General features: G+C 46.2%; 1 protein-coding gene across 3 annotated transcripts in view; it reads left to right on the top strand.

Moving 5' to 3' along the window:
- The window catches only part of KIF3C (kinesin family member 3C), a 115,280-nt gene that overhangs the window by 44,556 nt on the left and 47,029 nt on the right, over positions 1-23,695 (top strand). Inside the window, exon 2 of one of the 3 annotated variants that reach the window (XM_077489134.1) lies at positions 15,975-16,043. The exons of the other annotated variants lie outside the window; for them this stretch is intronic. Within the exon in view, the coding sequence (XP_077345260.1) occupies positions 15,975-16,043 (69 nt within the window). The remainder of the gene's footprint in view (positions 1-15,974; positions 16,044-23,695) is intronic. 3 annotated transcript variants of the gene reach the window in all.

Raw genomic sequence — 23,695 nt, 5'->3', positions numbered from 1 at the left:
AATGTGTTTTAAATACACATCTCTAATCACGTCAAGCACAAGCCAAATACTGCGTCTAACAATTGGCAGAGAACTAGTGGCTAATGTTCCACATTCAGGATTATCTCGGTGGGGCTCTTTAGCTGTACCAAAGGTGATGGGGTGCCACTTAAACCTTTGTGGAGAATAGACATTCAGGGAAAGTGAGACGGTATTCTGCTAAGTCTGTGACATCAGTGTGAAGAGAATACACGGGACTGAGCAGTGTGCATGTTCTCTGTATACACAGTCATCCTCCTAGAGCCCTACATTCATTAGAATTACACTCATCCTGCATTCTTTCCATAGACAAAGCTCTGGTCATATACAGCATGCTGGAGACTATACAGAGTGAAGACATATACAGGCTTCAATGGGGAGACTTCAGGAGTCCTTCTAATAGGGATCATTGCCAATTACTGGCACTCAACAGCCAATTACAATCTTTATCCTCCCAATAATAATAGCGTCAGACCACCCAAAAGTGATGTGTCATATATATATAGAGTCGGTCTGATGGGGTGTTATTACTGTGGGAATTACAGCAGTGAGATTTCTCCCACCATAGTTTCTGGTCTTTCAAACTACCCGGGGTTTTTGGCTGTCCCTCCCCTTTTTTTATTTAAATCTGCATCATATGAAATAAGTAAAAGTTCTCTCTCTCTCTCCTGTGTCCTGAACTCCCACCCTTCCTTCCACCCTTCCTTCTCTCACTCTTTTTCTCACTTTCTCATTTTCTCCCTCCCTTTTGTCTTTGAACTCTCCTTTTTTCTTCCTTTCTTTCTCTTTCTCCTTTTCTCTCTTTCATTTTTACCTTTCCATTCTTTCTGTCTTTCTTTCTTTTTTTTTTCTATTCTTTTCTTTTTCTTTGTGTCTTGAACTCCCTTCCCTTCCCTCCATCTTTTTCTCACTCACTCATTTTCTCTCTCCCTTTTTGTCTTGAACTCTCTTTTTGTTACTTTTTTTTCTCTTTATCCTTTTCCTTCTCTTTAATTCTCACCTTTTCACTCTCTCTTGTGTTATTTCCTTTTCCCCCTCCCTTCTTGTCTTTTTACTTTCTCTCTCTCTCTCTCTCTCTCTCTCTCTCTCTCTCTCTCTCTCTCTCTCTCTCTACATTTGTGTCACACTTTCTGTTCTGTCTTAAACCTTCCCTTTCCCCCTCTCATTTTCTCTCTCCTTTTCTGTCTTGAACTCTCTCTTTTCCTCCCTTCCTTCTCATTTTCTCTGTCCCATTCTGTCTTGAACTCTTTTTCTTCCTTTTTTTTTCCTTTTTCTCTTTCATTCTCACCTTTTTTTTCCTCTCTCTTTCTTTCTATACTTCTGTCCCACTTTCTGCTCTGTCTTAAACCTTTCCTCCCACTCACTCCCTTTTTCTTTCATTCTGTCCTTTTCTCTCTCCGTCTGTCTTTAATTTTTTTTTTTCACTCTCACAATTTCTTTCACTCCTTATTTCATCTCTGTTTTCCTCTCTCCCATTCTGTCGTTAGATCCCTTTCTTTCCCTCTTTCTCTCTCGCTCTCTTTCTCTCTCTCTCTGTCTCTCTCTCTCCCGCTCTCTCTCTCCCGCTCTCTCTCTCTCGCTCTCTCTCTCTCGCTCTCTCTCTCGCTCTCGCTCTCTCTCTCTCCCGCTCTCCCTCTCTCTCTCGCTCTCTCTCTCGCTCTCTCTCTCGCTCTCTCTCTCGCTCTCTCTCTCTCGCGCTCGCTCGCTCTCTCTCTCTTGCTCTCTCTCTCGCTCCCTCTCTCTCGCTCTCTCTCGCGCTCTCGCTCTCTCTCTCTCTGCTCTCTCTCCCTGCTCTCGCTCTCTCTCTCGCGCTCTCTGTTCTCTCTCTCTGCTCTCGCTCTCTCGCTCTCTCTCGCTCTAGCTCTCTCGCTCTCTCTCTCTCTCTGTTCTCGCTCTCGCTCTCTCGCTCTCTCTCGCTCTCGCTCTCTCGCTCTCTCTCTCTGTTCTCTCTCTCTGTTCTCTCTCTCGCTCTCTCTCTCTCTGTTCTCTCTCTCTGTTCTCTCTCTCTGTTCTCTCTCTCGCTCTCTCTCTCTCTGTTCTCTCTCTCTGTTCTCTCTCTCTCTCTCTCTGTTCTCTCTCTCTCTCTCTGTTCTCTCTCTCTCTCCTCTCTCTTTCTCTCTCTGTTCTCTCTCTCTCTCTCTCTCTCTCTCTCTCTGTTCTCTCTCTCTCTCCTCTCTCTTTCTCTCTCTGTTCTCTCTCTCTCTCTCTCTTATCTCTCTTCTCTCCTCTCTCTGCTCTCTCTCTCTCTCTGTTCTCTCTCTCTCTCTGTTCTCTCTCTGTGTTCTCTCTCTCTCTCTCCGCTCTCTCTCCGCTCTCTCTGTTCTCTCTCTCTCTCTCTCTCTCCATCTCTTTATCTCTCTCTCTGTTTTCTCTCTCTCCCTCCCTCTCTCTCTCTCTCCCCATTTATCTCTCTTTTTCTTACTTTTGTTCTCATTTAATTTCATTTCTCTCTTTCTCTAAATTTTTTCTCTTTTTTATTTTTACTTCTCTCACTCTTTCTCTACATTTTTTCTCTTTTTCTCACTTTTTTTTTCTCTTTTTTTATTTTTATTTCTCTCTCTCTTTCTCTACACTTCTCTCTTTTTCTCACTTTTTTCTCTATTTTTTTTTTTTTTTTATTTCTTACTCTTTCTCTACATTTCTCTCACATTTTCTCTATTTTTTTTTTTTATTTCTCTCTCCCTTTCTCTGCATTTCTCTTTTTCCAATTTTTTTTCTCGCTCTTTTTTATTTACATTTTTCTCACTCTCTCATGCTTTCTCTACATTTATCTCTTTTTTCTCTTTTTTTTTTTTTCTTTTTTCTTCTTTTTCTCTCTTTTTTTAAAATTTCTCTTATGCCGTGTACACACGAGCAGAATGTCCGACAGAAAAAGTCAGACGGAAGCTTTTCTCATATATTCCTATCGTGTGTATGCCTCATCTGACTTTTTTTAAATTCTGACGGACCTAGAAATAGAACATGTTCTAAATATTTCCGACGGAACCAATTCCTGTCAGGAAAACCGCTCGTCTGTATGCTGTTCTGACGGACCAAAAACGACACATGCTCTGAAGAAAGTATGAGACAGAAGCTATTGGCTACTGGCTATTGGACTGGCTTTTTGTAGTCCCGTCGTACGTGTTGTACGTCACCATGTTCTTTGGTGTGATCGTGTGTACGCAAGACAGTTTCAGCGGAACTCCGTCGGAAAAACCTTCAGAGTCTATTCCGATGGGAAAACCGGTTTTGTGTACTCGGCATTACTCCTTCTCTACATTTCTCTCACATTTTTCTCCCTCTATTTTATTTTTATTTTTATCACTCTCTCGTGCTTTCTCTACATTTCTCTCTTTTTCTTAATTGTTTCTCTTTTTTTTTTTTTTTTCTCTCTCTCTCTTTTTTTCTCTCTCATTCTCTCTTTTTCTCACTTTTTCTCTCTTTTTTTTTTTTACTTTTCTCACTCTCTCTCGCGTTCTCTCTACATTTCTTTTTCTCACTTTCTTTTTATTTCTCTCATGCTCTCTCAACTGCAAATAAGCTTAATTGGCTGGATGAAATAATTTTAGCATTGTCAAAGCAATTGAGGAGTTATTGTGGGTTGGATAGGGGAAGAAATAATTCCTAGGACAATTTTAGGGGTAAAGTATAATATAAAGGGAATAGAAGGTGTAAAACCTGATTGGTGGACCTGGGGCTGCGCAGCGATGCTGAGACAAGCACAGTGACAGCTGCAGAAGAAGGGTGGATGTGCAGCAGGGTGGGGAAGGAGGGTTGTTTGGCATCTACAACAGAGTGTGGACCAGCGGGACCCAGTTTGGTACCTTGGCTCTGGGTACTGGATGGACTTGTCTCAATACTGGTTCTGGTGACAACTTTTTTTTCCAGACAGGAAGTGAGGAAAGTTCTGCAACAGGAGCACAAATAATAATATTTATAATAATAAAAACATTTTTAAAAATAACTAAATATACAGTACAATGATCAACCATAACTTTATGACCACCCACTTAATATTATGTAGGCCCCCCTTTTGTCGCCAAAATAGCTCGGGCACATCGCTGCATGGACCCCACTAGACCTCTGTAGGTATGCTGTGGTATCTGGCGCCCAGCCTTCAGTAGCAGATCCTTTAAGTCCTGTAAGTTGCGATGTGGGGCTTCCATGGATCTGACTTGTTTTTCCTACACATTCCACAGAGTCTCGATCTAAAGAATATGAAGGGCAAGTTGACGCCTTAAACTCATTGTGTTCCTCATATCATTCTTGAACTATTTTTGATGTGTAGCAGGGGACATTATCCTACTGAAAGAGAACATTGCCATCAGAGAATAATATTTCCATAAAGGGGTGTACTTGGTGACCAACAATGTTTAGGTAGGTCATCCGTGCCAAGTAGCATCCACATGAATGGCAGGGCCCAAGGTTTCCCAGCAGAACATTGCCAAAGGTATCACACTGTCTCTACTGGCTTGTCTTCTTTCCATACTGCATTCTGGTGCCATCTCTTCCCCAGGTAAGCAACACACACACACTTGGCCATCCACATGATGTAAAAGAAAACATGATTCATCAGACCAGGCCACCTTCTTCCATTGCTCTGTGGTCCAGTTCTGATGCCACATGCCCATTTTAGGCGCTTTTGGCTGTTGACACCGGTCTGCATGGGTACCCTGACTAGTCCGTGGCTACACAACCCTATACACAACAACCTGTGATGACCATTTTTTTCTGCTTTCAACGCATCAACTTCAGGGACAATATGGTTACTTGCAGCCTATTATATCCTATCGACTTTCAGATGCCATTGTAACAAGATAATCAATGTTATTCTCTTTTACTGTTGGCGGTCATAAAGTTCTTGCTAATCGGTGTGTATATATATCCCTTTTAATTTAGCTATATTATCATTGAATATTTCTTTTATTCAGCTTGTCATAGAAAGCCAGTCATTGATTAACCAATCAGATTGTGGGAAGAAACCTATACAGACATAAAGAAACTTGAAGGCAGGGCAACAGCAATACCCATTTATCCAGCATCCTGCCGGAGATACGGTCATCTCTCTGGCCGCGATCGCATTATAGATTACTATCCTATGGGCCCCGGCAGCTGCGCGTGGCTCAGGCTCTGTCGCTCAGCCTGAACCCATCTTGTTGCCATGACAACCCGTCCTTGCCTTGGTGACTGCACTCTGCAGACAAAGGCAAGGAGGGGGATGAATGTGGTTGATGGCTTTTTATCTGCATCTTCTATGATATCATCAATGACCCCAACCGGGGGCGCCATTCTTCCCGACATGATCCATTTGTTACGGGAAGCGGCTTACATTAGCACCCCGAGCACTGGGAAGGAGGGGAGGATGTCGGGGACCGAGTGACGGATTAACAATCATCCTTTTACGCACACGTGACCTTATTTAGTGTCAGATCACCATGAACAAAGGGCTTAATAACGGAGACAATTAAGAGGGCCTGTCGCCTGAGTCTATACAGGACCGCTGGGAATAGTCTGTTTACATTTTGCAGAATTTAAAGGGAAATAAATGCTCATTTGTGGCAAAACTAACAATGAGCCATCGTTGCTCACTGACCTAGAAGCGGGAAACGCAATTCTGCCAGAGGCTTAAACTGCATAGAGAAGCCTTTCCCAAGCCTGTCCTCAAGAAGAGGGCTTCTTCTAATGCAAAGCAACCCAATGTAGATTGCTCATGATGAAGTTAAACATTGCAGATGAGTGGTTGGCACACTTACAGAATGGCAAGCACCAAACAATACCAAAAAACATCCCCAGCACGCTCTCCAGATTGTCAGGTCAAAAAGAAGGTCTAAACCCTTTCTCAACCAGGGTTCCTCCAGAGGAGCCTTTAGAGGAGCTTTTCCCAAGCCTGTCCTCAAAAAGAGGACTTCTTCAAATTCAAAGCAACCCAATGTAGATTACTCATGATGAAGTGAAGCATTGCAGATGAGCAGTTGGCAAACTTACAGAACGGTAAGCACTGAACAATACCAAAAGACATCCCAGATGTTTTGGAACAACATTTCCCATGATGCTCGACTACACTGCAGAGTGCATGAGCATCATGGGAAATGTAGTTCCAAAACATCTGGGGTGCCAAGGTTCGCCATCACTGGTCTAGGCCATGTAGAGCAACAATTTTTTTTTCAGTTCCTCAGAGAGTTCTTTGCCATGAGGTGCCATGTTGAACTTCCAGTAACCAGTATGAGAGTGATAGCTATAACACCAAACTTAACACACCTGCTCCCCATTCACACCTGAGACCTTGTAACACTAACGAGTCACATGACATCGGGGAGGGAAAATGGCTAATTGGGCCCAATTTGGACATGTTCACTTAGGGGTGTACTCACTTTTGTTGCCAGTGGTTTAGACATTAATGGCTGTGTGTTGAGTTATTTTGAGGGGACAGCAAATTTACACTGTAATACAAGCTGTATGCTCACTACTTTACATTGTAGCAAAGTATCATTTCTTCAGTGTTGTCACATGAAAAGATATAATAAAATATTTATAAACATATAAGGGGTGTACTCACTTTTGTGAGATACTGTATATTACAGCAAGCACCGAACCACACCAAAAAACAACCCCAGCACACTCTCCAGATTTTCTGGTCAAAAGGAAGATCTAAACCAGCCTATCTCAACCAGGGTTCCTCCAGAGGAGCCTTTTCTAAGCCTGTCGTCAAGAAGACAGCTTCTTCTAATACAAAGCAATCCAATGGGGATTGCTGATGATGAAGTTGAAGCGGAGTTCCACCCAAAAGTGGAACTTCCACTTGTACTCCTTTCCCCCTCTGGTGCCACATCTGGCTCCTTTCCGGGGGGGGGGGGGGGGGGGGCGTGTCTTTCACAGGTATCCTGCCCCCACTTCCTGGAGCCTCAGCCACTGGTATTTGTGTCACAGTCTTTCACAGGTATCCTATCCCCACTTCCGTTAGCCTCAGCCACGGGTATTTGCGTCATCGCTGGGCTCCCTCCTCCTTCCCCTTCGCCGTAAGGCTACACTGCCTGGTTCCTCACAATGGAAGTGGCATGCACCTGACAGCTGATGGAAATATCAGCTGTGGTGCCGACATCACTGGACACCAGGACAGGTAAGTGTTCGATTATTAAAAGTCAGCAGCTGCAGTATGTGCAGCTGTTGGCTTCTAATTTTTGCAGCGGTGGGCGGACCTCCACTTTAAGCATCGTAGATGAACAGTTGGTACACTTACAGCACGCCATGCATCAAACGATACCAAAAAACCTCCCCAGCACATTCTCCATATTGTCAGGTCAATAAGAAAATCTAAATCAGTCTTTCTCACCCAGGGTTCCTTCAGAGGTTGCTAGGGTTTCTTTGAGCTTTGAGCAGTTTCTGCCTCTCAGATAAGTTTCCACTGACACCATTGATCTTTTTAGCTATCTATAAGACCCCTTTCACACCACACCGCCCATAGCGTGGGCGGTAAAACGCCGCTATTTTTAGAGGCGTTTTACAGCCGGATTTGTGGCACATTTCGGCCGCTAGCGGGCGTTTTTACCCCCCACTAGCGGCCGAGAAAGGGTTAAAACCGTCGCCAATAGCGGCGTTTTGCCGGCGGTATTACAGCGCCATTGATTTCAATGGGGAGCAGCGGTGGAGGAGCAGTAAACACACCGCTCCTTCACCGCTCCAAAGAAGCTGCTGGCAGGACTTTTCCCTGACGTCCTGCCAGCGCACCGCTGCAGTGTGAAAGCCCTCGGTACAGCTTTTTTTGGGCGGTTTGCAGGCGCTATTTCTAACGCTATAGCACTTGCAAAACGCCCTGGTGTGAAAGGGGAAAGGGGTCTAAGGGAGTAATTCTTCCCAATGACCACAAGTATAAGGAGTATTCTTCCCACTGACCATCACATTAATGTACCATGACTTGTAGATATGGTAATTTTTAACAGGAGTTCGCTGAGGTCAGCAAGTTATTTCAAGGGTTCCTCTGTGTTGAAATGGTTGAGAAAGGCTAATCTAATAAACTGTTCCACCAATCAAGCCATCGAATGTAGTGATAAGAATTTGCACGCAAATGTTCATATGAACAAAAATGTTCTAATTGTACTAAATGTATTAAACGTACAAGGCCAGCTTAAAGTGATTGTATAAGAGTGGCCCCGAACATCCTCTTTTGGGGTCCCCGGCGGCTCTCGCGGCTCCTCCGAGCATCAGATAATCCCCTAGGAGAAGCACTCTCCCGAGGGGGAGTCAGACACGTATCCCAAACTTGGCACCCGCGTCATTGGATTTTATTGACAGCAGCGGAAAGCCAATGGCTGTGCTGCTATCAATCTTGCCAATCAAGAGCTGGGACCCCATGGAGAGAGGGACAGCACATCCCCACGAGGAGATGAAGGGGCTCAGGTAAGTAAAACGGGAGGGCTGGAGGGCCGGTGACTGTCAGTTTTTTTTCACCTTAATGCATAGGGTGCATTAAGGTGAAAAAACACAAGGGTTTACCGCTTTAAGGCCTTGTTCACATGGGGCGATTTGATCCATGCCCTGTGCAGGGCTGTGGTTTACTGGAATGGGGATGCCCAGGTTGCTCTGTGCATCACCTGTGCTGGCAGTACCATAGATGCTCGCAATCTGACATCCATGTGGGTGCGTGGCACTGAACCCACTCAGGGCGAGGAAGTTCCATTCATGGCAATTGGGATGCAGCAACTGCACAGACACAGTTGCTGCTCACAATTTGACATCTGTGCGGGTCCCCATTGCCTGCATCTGGGAAACCTGCACCCACACTGTTGTCAAATGGGGAGCAGCGGCTTTGTCTGTGCTGCCACTTTTTCTGCATCAAAAAAGCATGGGAAGTAGGTTATATGGTTTTTAATGGCATAGGTCACACCAGTGCATGCAGTTCCAGTGCATTTCAGTTCAAGAAATAAAGTAGAACATGCTGCATTTTTCCTGCACTGGACTGTACTGGAATGCTTTGAAAAGCATCAAAAACGCACTGGAACACACATGTCCTTATTTAAGGTTAAGAAAAAAAGAGGGGGAAAAATGCACTGGACTGCATCAAAAACGCACTCGAATGCATCAAAAACACACAAGCAGAAAAGCATCTGAAACGCATCTGCACTACATTCCTATGGTGTGAAGTGGCCTTTAAAGGGGAACTTCACCCTCCAGGGCATGTTGCCTTCCATTCACCCCTCCTTTCCTCTGCTGCAGAACTTGCACTTTTTTTTTTTTGTAAGGCATTTCTGTGTTTGTGGCATAGATCCCTGGTATGCTGGCACCATTTGGACAGCGTGCAGCTGCCACGTCAATATCAACCACAGGCTGTGTGCTGCGACTGTGCCTCCTGAGCCCCCAAAAAAGTCAATTTTTTCCGCTGTATACCCATAAGTCCCCATATACATGAGGCTATAATGTGAACTTGCACGTGTGCGGAGCGATCGCTTCAATCAATCATCTCATGCAATCGTTGATCTGTCACCCTGATAAAAATACGTTCCATGTCTTCCTTTCCCTGTAGTCATTTCCGTGTATTCCATACGTCATTATACAACTACATTTTCTTCTCCGTGTCCGAGCGCCTTTCCTATATCCGTCCCCGTAGAAATTAAGAGGGAAGATTCCGGCGATCACAGCTGTCATGGTGGAGCACTGAGCCTTGCTATTTTTAGTAGGTGATAAGATGGCCGCCGGCCCTCTGGGGAAAGGAGAGGATCCTGGCCCCCGCGCCACGCTGAAATGTCACTGTTTTATCTGAACAATCTGCCGTAAACATCTGGAATAAATTTCGTTATTTCTGCCACAGCAGATAAAATCACTGAGATGGCCTCTTTTTCCAGCTGACGGCGCAGCACAGAATCTGTACCTTGAGAAAAAACATCTGACACTTCCACCCAAGATGAGAAAACTTCTAATATGGGCATTTGAAGCTGGAGAACTACAACCACCAGCATGCCCTGCCAGTCCCCCCACACAAGTAGTAGCCACTACTGAATGGTTTATTTAGAAAGGACAAAAATTGCCCACCCCCCAGTTGAGAGAGAGCACAAAGTATTTAAAAGAATAGTTAATCTTTACAAAATAAACCTGCCTATGCAGGTAAGGGTTGTTTATAGATTAACTGTGCAGCTGTGACTAAAGATGAATAATACCCTTGCTATAGGTGTAGGCCATTTACATACATTATGAAGCCTGACTGGAATACTCCCAGGACATTGCTAAGTACTCCCAAAACATTGCTAAGTACTCCCAGGACGTTGCTGAGGCCTAGTCATCACTGCTCACCTCCACCATCACAGGAGTGAGCTCTCTCTCTCCCCTGATGTGTATCTCTGAACTCAGCATTTGAGAGCTGTGATGGTTGAGGTGAACAGTGACGACTAGGCCTCACTTAGCAACGTCCTGGCAGTACTTAGCAATGTTCTGGAAGAAATCCAGTCAGGCTTCATAAGGCATGTAAATGGCCTACATCTATAGCAAGGGCCTTATTAATCTTTAGTCAGAGCTGCACAGTTTGTTTTTATCTACAGACTCCCCTTATCTGCATAGGCAGTTTTGTGGTAAAGGTGAACTACCCCTTTAAGTAAAGGGCATGACCTTAGTAACATGGATAATAAAGAATTAACCACGTTAGGGTTTCGATCATTAGATAGATTTCCTAATAAACATCAACAGATTTTTTAGCATGCATGTCTTACGTCCAGCTCCTCTCCCCCTTCCGTAGCTCCCTTCGCCACTATTTTGGGCTAATACCGGCTGTCAAAATGACAGCTGGCATGTGCTTTGTATTACACAGCAGGAGTGACTGTCAAAATGTAATCAGCTCTGTGTATATTGACACTTGCTGATAGTTTACAATTACAAGTGGCATTGAGTAAATACAATGTAACAGTGTATTGTTATTGTTTAGCGGCCCTTTACGGTCATTTTTTCGGGAGTTTTCGGGCGCCAGCGGGGCAGTTTTAACCCCCGCTAGCAGCCGAAAAAGAGTTAAAATGACCCGCAAAGCACCCCTGCAGGGGCAGGAGTGGTGAAGCACACCGCTCCTTCACCGCTTTAAAGATGCTGCTTGCAGGAATTTTTTTAACCTCCTGCCAACACACAGCTCCAGTGTGAAAGCCCTCTGCCTTTCACACTGTAGAGACAGGAGAGGATCTTTACAGGCGCTATTTTTAGTGCTGTAGCACCCCACAAGTGAAAATGTGCAAATTGGGCCCAATTAGCCATTTTCTCTCCCAGGTGTCATGTGACTCATTAGGGTTACAAGGTCTCAGGTGTGAATGGGGAACAGGTGTGTTAAATTTGGTGTTATCGCTCTCACTCTCTCATACTGGTCACTGGAAGTTCAACGTGGCACCTCATGGCAAAGAACTCTCTGAGTATCTGAAAAAAAGAATTGTTGATCTACATAAAGATGGCCTAGGCTATAAGAAGATTGCCAAGACCCTGAAACTGAGCTGTAGCACAGAGGCCAAGATCATACAGCGGTTTAACAGCACAGGTTCCACTCAGAACAGGCCTTGCCATGGTCAACCAAAGAAGTTGAGTGCACGTGCTCAGCGTCATATCCAGAGGTTGTCTTTGGGAAATAGATGTGTGAGTGCTGCCAGCATTGCTGCAGAGGTTGAAGGGGTGGGGGGTCAGCCTGTCAGTGCTCAGACCATGCGCTGCACACTGCATCAAAATGGTCTTGCATGGCTGTCGTCCCAGAAGGAAGCCTCTTCTAAAGATGATGCACAAGAAAGCCTGCAAACAGTTTGCGGAAGACAAGCAGACTAAGGGCATGGATTACTGGAACCATGACCTGTGGTCTGATGAGACAAAGAAAAACGTATTTGGTTCAGATGGTGTTAAGCGTGTGTGGCGGCAACCAGGTGAGGAGTACAAAGACAAGTGTGACTTGCCTACAGTCAAGCATGGTGGTGGGAGTGTTATGGTCTGGGGCTGCATGAGTGCTGCCGTCACTGGGGAGCTACAGTTCATTGAGGGAACCATGAATGCCAACATGTACTGTGACATACTGAAGCAGAGCCTGATCCCCTCCCTTGGGAGACTGCGCCGCAGGGCAGTATTCCAACATGATAACGACCCCAAACACACCTCCAAGACAACCACTGCCTTGCTAAAGAAGCTGAGGGTAAAGGTGATAGACTGGCCAAGCATGTCTGCAGACCTAAACCCTATTGAGCATCTGTGGGGCATCCTCAAATGGAAGGTGGAGGAACACAAGACCTCTAACATCCACCAGCTCCGTAATGACATCATGGAGGAGTGGAAGAGGACTCCAATGGCAACCTGTGAAGCTCTGGTGAACTCCATGCCCAAGAGTAACCCTGTTACCCTGTAACCCAGTGCTGGAAAATAATGGTGGCCACACAAAATATTCACACTTTGAGCCCGTATTGGACATTTTCACTTAGGGGTGTGCTCACTTTTGTTGCCAGCGGTTTAGAAATTAATGGCTGTGTGTTGTTATTTTGAGGGGACAGCAAATTTACACTGTTATACAAGCTGTACACTCACTACTTTACATTGTAGCAAAGCGTAATTTCTTCAGTGCCGGTTTACTCAGGGGTGACACAGCTTGCAGCGCGACTCACAGACGTGACCTGCACATGACTTCAGCAGCGACTTGCAAAACGACTTCTGTAAAGAAATCAATGCAGGTCCCCTGAAGTTGCCCCAAAAATAGTACAGGAACCTTTTTCTAAGTTGGAGCGACTTGAGTCGCTCCTATTAGAATGGTTCCATAGTACAGAACGGAGCGCGACTTGTCTAAGTCGCCTGACAAGTCGCCCCTGTGTGAACCAGGACTCGGTGTTGTCACGTGGAAAGATATAATAAAATATTTACAAAATGTGAGGGGAGCACTCACTTTTGTGAGACACTGTACATAATTCTGCACTTCTGCCTAGGGGGCGCGCATGTGCATTCTGCCGGCAGTCCTCTTCTACTGTGGTTACTTACAGCAGAAGCCGATCTGCGGGTGTCAGGCAAAGGATGTTCACCGGCAGTAAAGGGACAAGATCACCCGAAGCCCAGGGCGAACACACCAAACCGCGACCCCCCAAGATGTATGAGCATTATGTGTCAGCAAATATCCCCCCCCCCCAAAAAAAAAAAATATTAACCACTTGCCGTCCTGCTTACGCAGTTATACTGCGGCAAGTCAGCTCACCTGCGTGAAACGCTGTACCTGTACGGCGGCTCGTGCAGGTGCAATTGCGGACACACGGGCGCAGGAGCGTGCCCCGTGGGTCAGACGGGCTCGATAGCAACCCACGATCGCCTATTACAGAGGCAGAACAGGGAGCTACCTTTGTAAACAAGGATATTCCCTTTTCTGACAGGGGACATGTTAGGCCGCGTACACACGGGCGGACTGTTCGCCCAACTTTGTCCGCTGAACAGTGTTTGGGTGGACAGTCCGCTCGTGTGTGGGCTTTCAGCGGACAGTTTGACGGACAAGGTTTTACGGAATTTCCGAAAAACTGTCCGCTGAAACCTTGTTTCAGCGAACAGTCCGCTCGTGTGTAGGCTTGTTCGTCAAACAAAGTTGCGCGCATGCTCAGAAAGGATTTTCACGCCGAAAGTTATAATGCAGTGTATAGGACGTCGTATTTTTCGTCCCGTCGTACGTGCCGTTCACGTCATCGCGCACGGTTTCAGCAAACTGTTCGTTCGTCGTGTGTGGCCATGTCCGTCCATGCTAATTTTGAGGGGACTGTTTGCCGAAACTGTTTGACGGACAAAGTTGGGCGAACAGTCCCCGCGTGTGTACGCGGCCTTAGAGATCTACTGTTCCCAGTGATTGGGAACAGTGATCTCTATCATGTCCCTGGTAGCCCATCCCCCCTACAGTTAGAACACGCTGAGGGAACACAGTTAACCCCTTGACCACCCCCATAGTGTTAACCCCTTCCCTACCAGTGTAATTTTTGCATTGATAGGTGCATTTATAGCACTAATCAATGTAATAATGACACTGGTCCCCAAAAAGTGTCATTTGGGGACAGATTTGTCCGCCGCAATGTCGCAGTCCCACTAAAAAACGCAGATCGCCGCCATTACTAGTAAAAACAATAAAAAATAAATAAAAGTCCCTAAATCTATCCCATAGTTTGTAGACGCAATAACTTTTGTGCAAACCAGTCAATATACGCCTATTGCGATTTTTTTTTTACCAAAAATATGTACAAGAATATATATCGGCCTAAACTGATGACTAAATATGTTGTTGTTTTTTGGATATGTATTATAGCAAACAGTAAAAAAATATTATTTATTTTTCAAAATTGTCGCTCTTTGTTTGTTTATAGTGCAAAAAATAAAAACTGCAGAGGTGATCAAATACCACCAAAGGAAAGCTCTATTTGTGGGAAAAAAGGGCTGGCAATTTTGTTTGGGTATAATGTTGCATGACCGCGCAATTGTCAGTTAAAGCGACGCAGTGCCATATCGCAAAAAATGGCATGGTCATTAAGGGGGCAAATCCTTCTGGGGCTAAAGTGGTTAATATGCATGCTTCCCCCCTCCTCCTAGAACAAATCAGCCCCCCTGCTAAAATTCCCCCTCCCAGCACAAATCTTTGCCTCCCCATCCTCTCTCGTAGCTCAAATCCTCTCTCTCCCCAATCCTCCTAGCACAAACTCCCCCACCCCCCAAAAAAATCACCCCTCCTTGCACAAATCCTTCTGCCCAAATGTCTCCTCCTAGTACAAATACCTCCCCCCAATCATCCCTACTAGCACAAATTGCCCCCACCCAACCTCAAAAAAAAATTCCCTCCTAGCACAAGTTTCCTCCCCCTTCTACCATAGCAGCTCTTCTAGCACAACCCCCCACCCCCACCCCAAATCCACCCTTCTAGTACAAATTGTCTTCCCCCATTCCACCTCCCAACACAAATCACCTCACCTGGCACACAAACCTTCATATTTCCCCTTCTAGAATAATTCTTACCTCCAGCCGCACCCCAAATTCCCACTCCCAATTCCCACTCTCAACACAAATCTCCTCCACCCAATCTCTTTGCGCCAACCCCCCATCCCACATGATACCACAATGCTCAGGGCACTGCCCCTCCTACCCACCCCTTTACCCAGCCCTGTTCACCAGCACCCGCACCCGCCAATCATCAGGAACAAACACAGAACGGAGCTCTGCATATGTAAACAAGGCAGAGAGCCATTCTGGCTGGGGGGGGGGATAGGGATAAAATCAATCCCTTCCCTTAGTAAAAACACTGTTTACACAAAAACACTGGCTAGGCACACAGTTAACCCCTTCATTTCCCTTGATGTTTAACCCCAAGTTTAAGTGTCAAAAGTGTCTTGTAGTTTCCAATTGTGCACCGCAATATCGCAGTCCTGCTATATGTCGCTGCTCACCGCCCGTCGTCATTACCAGTATAAAAAAATTAATAAATAAAATAAAACGTTTCTAGTTTATATCCCATAGTATGTAAGCGCTATAACTTTTGCGAAAACCAATAAATATACACTTATTGGAATTTTTTTTTTTACCAAAAATTTGTAGCAGAATACATATTGGCCTACATTTTTGAAGAAATTAGATTTTTTTTTTACATTTTTTTTTGTCGGGCATGTTTTATAGCAGAAAGTAAAAAATATTGTTTTTTTTTTTTAAAAATGTTCTTTTTTTTTTTTTTTTTTTTTTTTTTTTTATAGCGGAAAAAAATAAAAACGTAGAGGTGATCAATTACCTCCAAGCGAGAGCTTGGACATGGCAGGGGGTAAACCCACATTCAAGGTTCAAAATTTGTTCAGGAGATAAAGTCCATCTTGCTCCTTTAAATATTCTTGTCACTGCAGTTGAAAACGAACATCGATTTGACCCCACTAAGAATTCGCAAATCAAAACGAACGTTCTTCAAGAAAATGTTTTCTGATGAAATTCTTCTGGTGTATGACCAGCTTTAATCAGCCCTAATTAACTCCTTCTTCCCCTTTTCTCCTTAGCTATTATGTTCTGCTGATTTTCTTTCTTTCAATTACAAAACATGGGAGAACACGGGGCTGAGTGCTAAGGTAAGTATATCTGTGTCATGAAAACTTTATTTTAAAAAAAATAATAAAACAGTATATTGGTTGGGTATAGGGCTAAACACTTTTTCCTGACTAGAGTTCAGATTTAATACACTAAAAAAAATGATTCGTTAAACCCACGATTATTTTTGCACTACTGCTTTTCCGTTCTATCGGTTTGCAAATGCAATAATATAGGAGCCAGGTGAAAAAGTTCAGTATTTAAAGTGGACCTGTCATCGGATATATTTTATGTGTGCGGTGCATGCAAAAAAAATATGCATGCACTGCATACAGTGCAGTGATTTGACACAGATCAGCCCCCTGCTGCAGCCTCTCACCTTGTGACTTGCTACAGAGTTATGATTTAGCAGTCTAATCGCTGCGCAAGGGGAGACTGAGGAAATGCTTCCCCCTGCTTGCAGCAGACTGATCATCATCTCAGCCTAGATGGGGATGAGTTTTTCTTGAGTCAGGAATCTATTCCCTTATTCATTTTTTCTTTAGAAATATCATTTTTGCTGCAGAATGTTCTATACTTGCTACAGATGCACCACTTTATAAGGAGAGTAAGGGGGACCCCCCCCCCATCCTTTTCTCCTAGCTCAAATCCTCTCTGTCCCGAAATCCCCCAGCACAAACTCCCCCCCCCAAAAAAAATCACCCCTCCTTGCACAAATCCTTCCCCCCAAATATCTCCTCCTAGTACAAATACCTCCCCCCAATCATCCCTACTAGCACAAATCGCCCCCACCCACACTAAAAAAAAAATAATTTCTAAGAACAAGTTTCCTCTCCCTTCTACCATAGCAGCACCCCCACCCCAAATCCACCCTTCTAGTATAAATTGTCTTAACCCATTCCACCTCCCAACACAAATCCCCCCAAATCACCTCACCTGGCACACAAACCTTCATATTTCCCCTTCTAAAACAATTCTTACCTCCGGCCGCACCCCAAATTCCCACTCTCAACACAAATCTCCTCCACCCAATCTCTTCACGGCAACCCCCCACCCCACATTATACCACAATGCTCAGGGCACTGCCCCACCTACCCACCCCTTTTCCCAGCCCTCTGTTCGCGGCAACCCCCCCAGAGTCTTTGGTCTTTTTTTGTTTGTTTAGCAAAAAATAAAAAACCCCAATGGTGATTAAATACAGTGCCTTGAAAAAGTATTCACACCCCTTGAAATTTTCCACATTTTGTCATGTTACAACCAAAAATATAAATGTATTTTATTGGGATTTTATGTGACAGACCAACACAAAGTGGCACATAGTGATGGACGAACGTTTCGCCCGGCGGTCGTTTCGCGGCGAATTTCCGACATTCGCGGTCCGCACGTTCGAACGCCTTTTTCCGTCGTTCGCCGCGGCGGACTTACGTGTTTAATGTATACAAGAACTTTAACCTTTGGTGACACGTTTATCATGTGATACAGGACAGCCAATTGAGACATGACAGCACATGGACACTTGTACATTCCCCCTAACCTATAAATACACCCGATCCGGTGGCCATTTTACATTCTTTCTTCTGTTACGATAGGGACAGGTTCCTGTGTGGAGTAGGGAGAGATAAACCACTAGCTATTTGGTACACAAAAGTTCTTTTCAGGACTGGTATAGGTGTTAGGTGTTGATAGGTTTGCTGTGCTGCTGATTCTTGCAGCAGCCTGAGTGTCTTTTGTTAGTTTAGAGAAAGGGAAAGGACGGTGTATGCTACAGGGACAGCCAGATTAGTCTTTCATCATCATCATCATCATCATCATCATTAGCTGTTACTATCAAGGTCCACAAAAGAGCTGTTCCAGTAACCACTAATCGTTCTCTTTTTTTGCCAATTTGTATAGGGACAGGAAGGAAGCAGTGTTGTCAGGCAGTGAGGGTAATTTTAAAGACTTGCTGTTATTATTAGTTCCACAAAGGTTCTTTTCAGGACTGGTATCAGTGGTACAGTAATAGGCTTGTACATGTATAATATTCTTTCTTCCAAATATAGAAAGGATATTATACTTGACTGCTGCCCTTCTGCTGCAGTCTGCTAAACATTCACAACTCACTTGTTCCACAAAAGTTCTTATAAGGACTGGTAACTTGGTATAGGGTGCTACGGTACATAGGCTTGAGTGCGGTACAGTCTGCTGTTCTGTAAGGACCGCTATCGGTCCACAATAGATAGGGTTGACGTGCACCACTGCTGACCGCTGCCCTATACTGCAGCAGTCCTTCAGCGGTATAGGGACTGACGTACAGTCTGCTAATCACTAACACACAACCTGCTTGTTCCACAAAAGTTCTTATAAGGACTGGTAACTTGGTATAGGGTGCTACGGTACATAGGCTTGAGTGCGGTACAGTCTGCTGTTCTGTAAGGACCGCTATCGGTCCACAATAGATAGGGTTGACGTGCACCACTGCTGACCGCTGCCCTATACTGCAGCAGTCCTTCAGCGGTATAGGGACTGACGTACAGTCTGCTAAACACTAATACACAACCTGCTTGGTCCACAAAAGTTCTTATAAGGACTGGTAACTTGGTATAGGGTGCTACGGTACATAGGCTTGAGTGCGGTACAGTCTGCTGTTCTGTAAGGACCGCTATCGGTCCACAATAGATAGGGTTGACGTGCACCACTGCTGACCGCTCACCTATACTGCAGCAGTCCTTCAGCGGTATAGGGACTGACGTACAGTCTGCTAATCACTAACACACAACCTGCTTGTTCCACAAAAGTTCTTATAAGGACTGGTAACTTGGTATAGGGTGCTACGGTACATAGGCTTGAGTGCGGTACAGTCTGCTGTTCTGTAAGGACCGCTATCGGTCCACAATAGATAGGGTTGACGTGCACCACTGCTGACCGCTGCCCTATACTGCAGCAGTCCTTCAGCGGTATAGGGACTGACGTACAGTCTGCTAAACACTAATACACAACCTGCTTGGTCCACAAAAGTTCTTATAAGGACTGGTAACTTGGTATAGGGTGCTACGGTACATAGGCTTGAGTGCGGTACAGTCTGCTGTTCTGTAAGGACCGCTATCGGTCCACAATAGATAGGGTTGACGTGCACCACTGCTGACCGCTGCCCTATACTGCAGCAGTCCTTCAGCGGTATAGGGACTGACGTACAGTCTGCTAAACACTAATACACAACCTGCTTGGTCCACAAAAGTTCTTATAAGGACTGGTAACTTGGTATAGGGTGCTACGGTACATAGGCTTGAGTGCGGTACAGTCTGCTGTTCTGTAAGGACCGCTATAGGTCCACAATAGATAGGGTTGACGTGCACCACTGCTGACCGCTCACCTATACTGCAGCAGTCCTTCAGCGGTATAGGGACTGACGTACAGTCTGCTAATCACTAACACACAACCTGCTTGTTCCACAAAAGTTCTTATAAGGACTGGTAACTTGGTATAGGGTGCTACGGTACATAGGCTTGAGTGCGGTACAGTCTGCTGTTCTGTAAGGACCGCTATCGGTCCACAATAGATAGGGTTGACGTGCACCACTGCTGACCGCTGCCCTATACTGCAGCAGTCCTTCAGCGGTATAGGGACTGACGTACAGTCTGCTAAACACTAATACACAACCTGCTTGGTCCACAAAAGTTCTTATAAGGACTGGTAACTTGGTATAGGGTGCTACGGTACATAGGCTTGAGTGCGGTACAGTCTGCTGTTCTGTAAGGACCGCTATAGGTCCACAATAGATAGGGTTGACGTGCACCACTGCTGACCGCTCACCTATACTGCAGCAGTCCTTCAGCGGTATAGGGACTGACGTACAGTCTGCTAATCACTAACACACAACCTGCTTGTTCCACAAAAGTTCTTATAAGGACTGGTAACTTGGTATAGGGTGCTACGGTACATAGGCTTGAGTGCGGTACAGTCTGCTGTTCTGTAAGGACCGCTATCGGTCCACAATAGATAGGGTTGACGTGCACCACTGCTGACCGCTGCCCTATACTGCAGCAGTCCTTCAGCGGTATAGGGACTGACGTACAGTCTGCTAAACACTAATACACAACCTGCTTGGTCCACAAAAGTTCTTATAAGGACTGGTAACTTGGTATAGGGTGCTACGGTACATAGGCTTGAGTGCGGTACAGTCTGCTGTTCTGTAAGGACCGCTATCGGTCCACAATAGATAGGGTTGACGTGCACCACTGCTGACCGCTCACCTATACTGCAGCAGTCCTTCAGCGGTATAGGGACTGACGTACAGTCTGCTAATCACTAACACACAACCTGCTTGTTCCACAAAAGTTCTTATAAGGACTGGTAACTTGGTATAGGGTGCTACGGTACATAGGCTTGAGTGAGGTACAGTCTGCTGTTCTGTAAGGACCGCTATCGGTCCACAATAGATAGGGTTGACGTGCACCACTGCTGACCGCTGCCCTATACTGCAGCAGTCCTTCAGCGGTATAGGGACTGACGTACAGTCTGCTAAACACTAATACACAACCTGCTTGGTCCACAAAAGTTCTTATAAGGACTGGTAACTTGGTATAGGGTGCTACGGTACATAGGCTTGAGTGCGGTACAGTCTGCTGTTCTGTAAGGACCGCTATCGGTCCACAATAGATAGGGTTGACGTGCACCACTGCTGACCGCTGCCCTATACTGCAGCAGTCCTTCAGCGGTATAGGGACTGACGTACAGTCTGCTAAACACTAATACACAACCTGCTTGGTCCACAAAAGTTCTTATAAGGACTGGTAACTTGGTATAGGGTGCTACGGTACATAGGCTTGAGTGCGGTACAGTCTGCTGTTCTGTAAGGACCGCTATCGGTCCACAATAGATAGGGTTGACGTGCACCACTGCTGACCGCTCACCTATACTGCAGCAGTCCTTCAGCGGTATAGGGACTGACGTACAGTCTGCTAAACACTAATACACAACCTGCTTGGTCCACAAAAGTTCTTATAAGGACTGGTAACTTGGTATAGGGTGCTACGGTACATAGGCTTGAGTGCGGTACAGTCTGCTGTTCTGTAAGGACCGCTATAGGTCCACAATAGATAGGGTTGACGTGCACCACTGCTGACCGCTCACCTATACTGCAGCAGTCCTTCAGCGGTATAGGGACTGACGTACAGTCTGCTAAACACTAATACACAACCTGCTTGGTCCACAAAAGTTCTTATAAGGACTGGTAACTTGGTATAGGGTGCTACGGTACATAGGCTTGAGTGCGGTACAGTCTGCTGTTCTGTAAGGACCGCTATCGGTCCACAATAGATAGGGTTGACGTGCACCACTGCTGACCGCTGCCCTATACTGCAGCAGTCCTTCATCGGTATAGGGACTAAGAGTTTTGTCACAGGGTCATTTAAAAAATGACAGGCAGAGGAAGAGGCAGGCCCTTCCGCAGGGGTGGTAGGGGTAGGGCAGGAGCAACAGGCTTGAGCCAAAGTGGGAAGTTGCAGAAGGTGCGTTCAATTACTTTAAAGGATGCACCAGACTTGGTTGAGTGGCTCGCTCAGCCTTACTCTTCTGCACCCTCCTCATCCTCTCGATCTGCACCCTCTTCTTCACTCTCTGCTATGTGCACCCCCAAAGACACTACCACCAACAACACGACCACCACCACCACCACCACATACCTTCCGCTTGAGTCACTGGAATTATTTTCCGATCCATATCAAGAGGACATTTCTGATGCGCAGCCACTCTTGGTATTGGATCAGGAAGAGGAGGTAGCAACAAGCGCTACTCAGCAGTCTGACGCCAGTACCCAGATCAGCCCAAGGAGGAGGTTGGTCCCCGGTGTTGCTGCCTACTCCGAGATCTCTACTTATAGCGGTGGGGAAGGTGACGTTGATGATGACGTGTCTAGTGATGTCACGTGGGTGCCCACAAGAGAGGAAGAGGAGGGGAGTTCAGAGGGAGATATGGACCAGCAGATAGGGAGGAGAAGCAGCAATGACTTACATTGCACAGCAGGGACAAAGCAGACTGCAAATGTATCAGGAGCGAGTCATCGACCATGTACGGTCACATCTGGCGCTCCCAGGACACCGGCACATGGCTCCGCAGTGTGGGCTTTTTTTAACGTGTCCGCTGCTGACAATAGCGTTGCCATCTGCAATCTTTGCAGTCAACGCGTTAGTCGCGGTAAGCCCAATACTCACCTAGGGACGACCGCCTTAAGAAGGCACATGAGCAGCCATCACCGAGCCCAGTGGGAGCAACGGAACACACAAAGCCACACTGCAGGCTCTCACCGTCCAGCCTCGTCTTCTACTTCTCCTTCTCCTCTCTCCTCACAATTGTCCTCCACTCCACCTTCCATCACGCCAAGCTCACATTTTTCTGCAAAAAGGCAGGCTTCCGTGGGCCTAATGTTTGAGCGTAAAAAAATGATGACGCCGGATAACCCTCTTGCCCAACGGTTGGCGGCTGGCTTGTCAGAACTCATAGCCCGCCAACTACTGCCATATAAACTGGTGGACTCGGAGGCCTTTCGCAAATTTGTGGCCATTGGAACACCACAATGGAAGGTCCCAGGAAGGAAGTATTTCTCAGAGAAGGGCATCCCAGAGCTATATGGCCATGTTCAGCGGCAAGTGAATGTATCTCTGGCACACAGTGTCGGTGCCAAGATACATCTGACCACAGACACGTGGTCTAGCAAACACGGGCAGGGAAGGTATATCAGTTTTACTGCCCACTGGGTGAACCTTCTGACGGCCGTCAAGCATGTAACCCGTGGCACCCGTGTAGATTTGGTTTTACCGCCACGGATTGCATGCAGGCCTGACTCTTCTTCTCCTCCTCCTACTCCATCCTCCTCCCTCTCCTCCTCAGCTGCCTCCTCCTTTTCCGCTGCTAGCGTCTCTTCCACTGCACCGCCCAAGCTCCCCAGAACCTATTCCACATGCCAGGTGAGACGTTGCCATGCCGTGCTGCGTCTGTTGTGCCTGGAAGCAAAGAGCCACACTGGCCCGGCACTCCTTTCAGCTTTGCGTTCACAGGCAGATGAGTGGCTAACACCGCTCAATTTGACAGTTGGTAAAGTGGTGTGTGACAACGGTGCCAATCTGCTTAGCGCATTGAAACAGGGCAAAATCACGCACGTGCCGTGCATGGCACACGTCTTAAACTTGGTCGTGCAGCGATTCCTTGTCAAATACCCTGGGGTCCAGGACATCTTGCGGCAGGCAAGGAAAATCTCGGCCCATTTCAGAAGATCTTACACGGCCATGGCTCGCCTTGCTGACATTCAGCGGCGACACCATCTGCCGGTCAGACGTCTTATTTGCGATTGCCCGACGCGATGGAACTCAACCTTCTATATGCTTGATAGGCTGCTCCAGCAGAAACGTGCAGTTAACGTCTACCTGTATGAACTCTGCGAAAGAAACGGTTCTGGGGAGCTGGGTTTTTTTTCACCGCGCCAGTGGCTGCTCATGCGCGACACATGCAGACTTCTGCGGCCATTTGAGGAGATCACCAAACTGGTCAGTCGCAGCCATGGCGCCATCAGTGACATGGTACCTTATGCCTTCTTTCTGGAGCGTGCATTGCGTCGTGTCATTGATCAGGCTGTGGAGGAGCAGGAGCGGGAAGATGAGGAAGTCGCAATGCTGGATGAATTCCCAGGGGGGGCTACTCTATCTGAGACAAGTCAACA

Source organism: Lithobates pipiens, unplaced genomic scaffold, assembly GCF_037356315.1.
Source record: "Lithobates pipiens isolate NorthernLeopardFrog02 unplaced genomic scaffold, aLitPip1_a1.2 Scaffold_18, whole genome shotgun sequence".
Lineage (NCBI taxonomy): Eukaryota > Metazoa > Chordata > Amphibia > Anura > Ranidae > Lithobates > Lithobates pipiens.
Note: the sequence above shows the minus strand (reverse complement) of the source record. Positions and strands in the feature narration are given on the sequence as shown.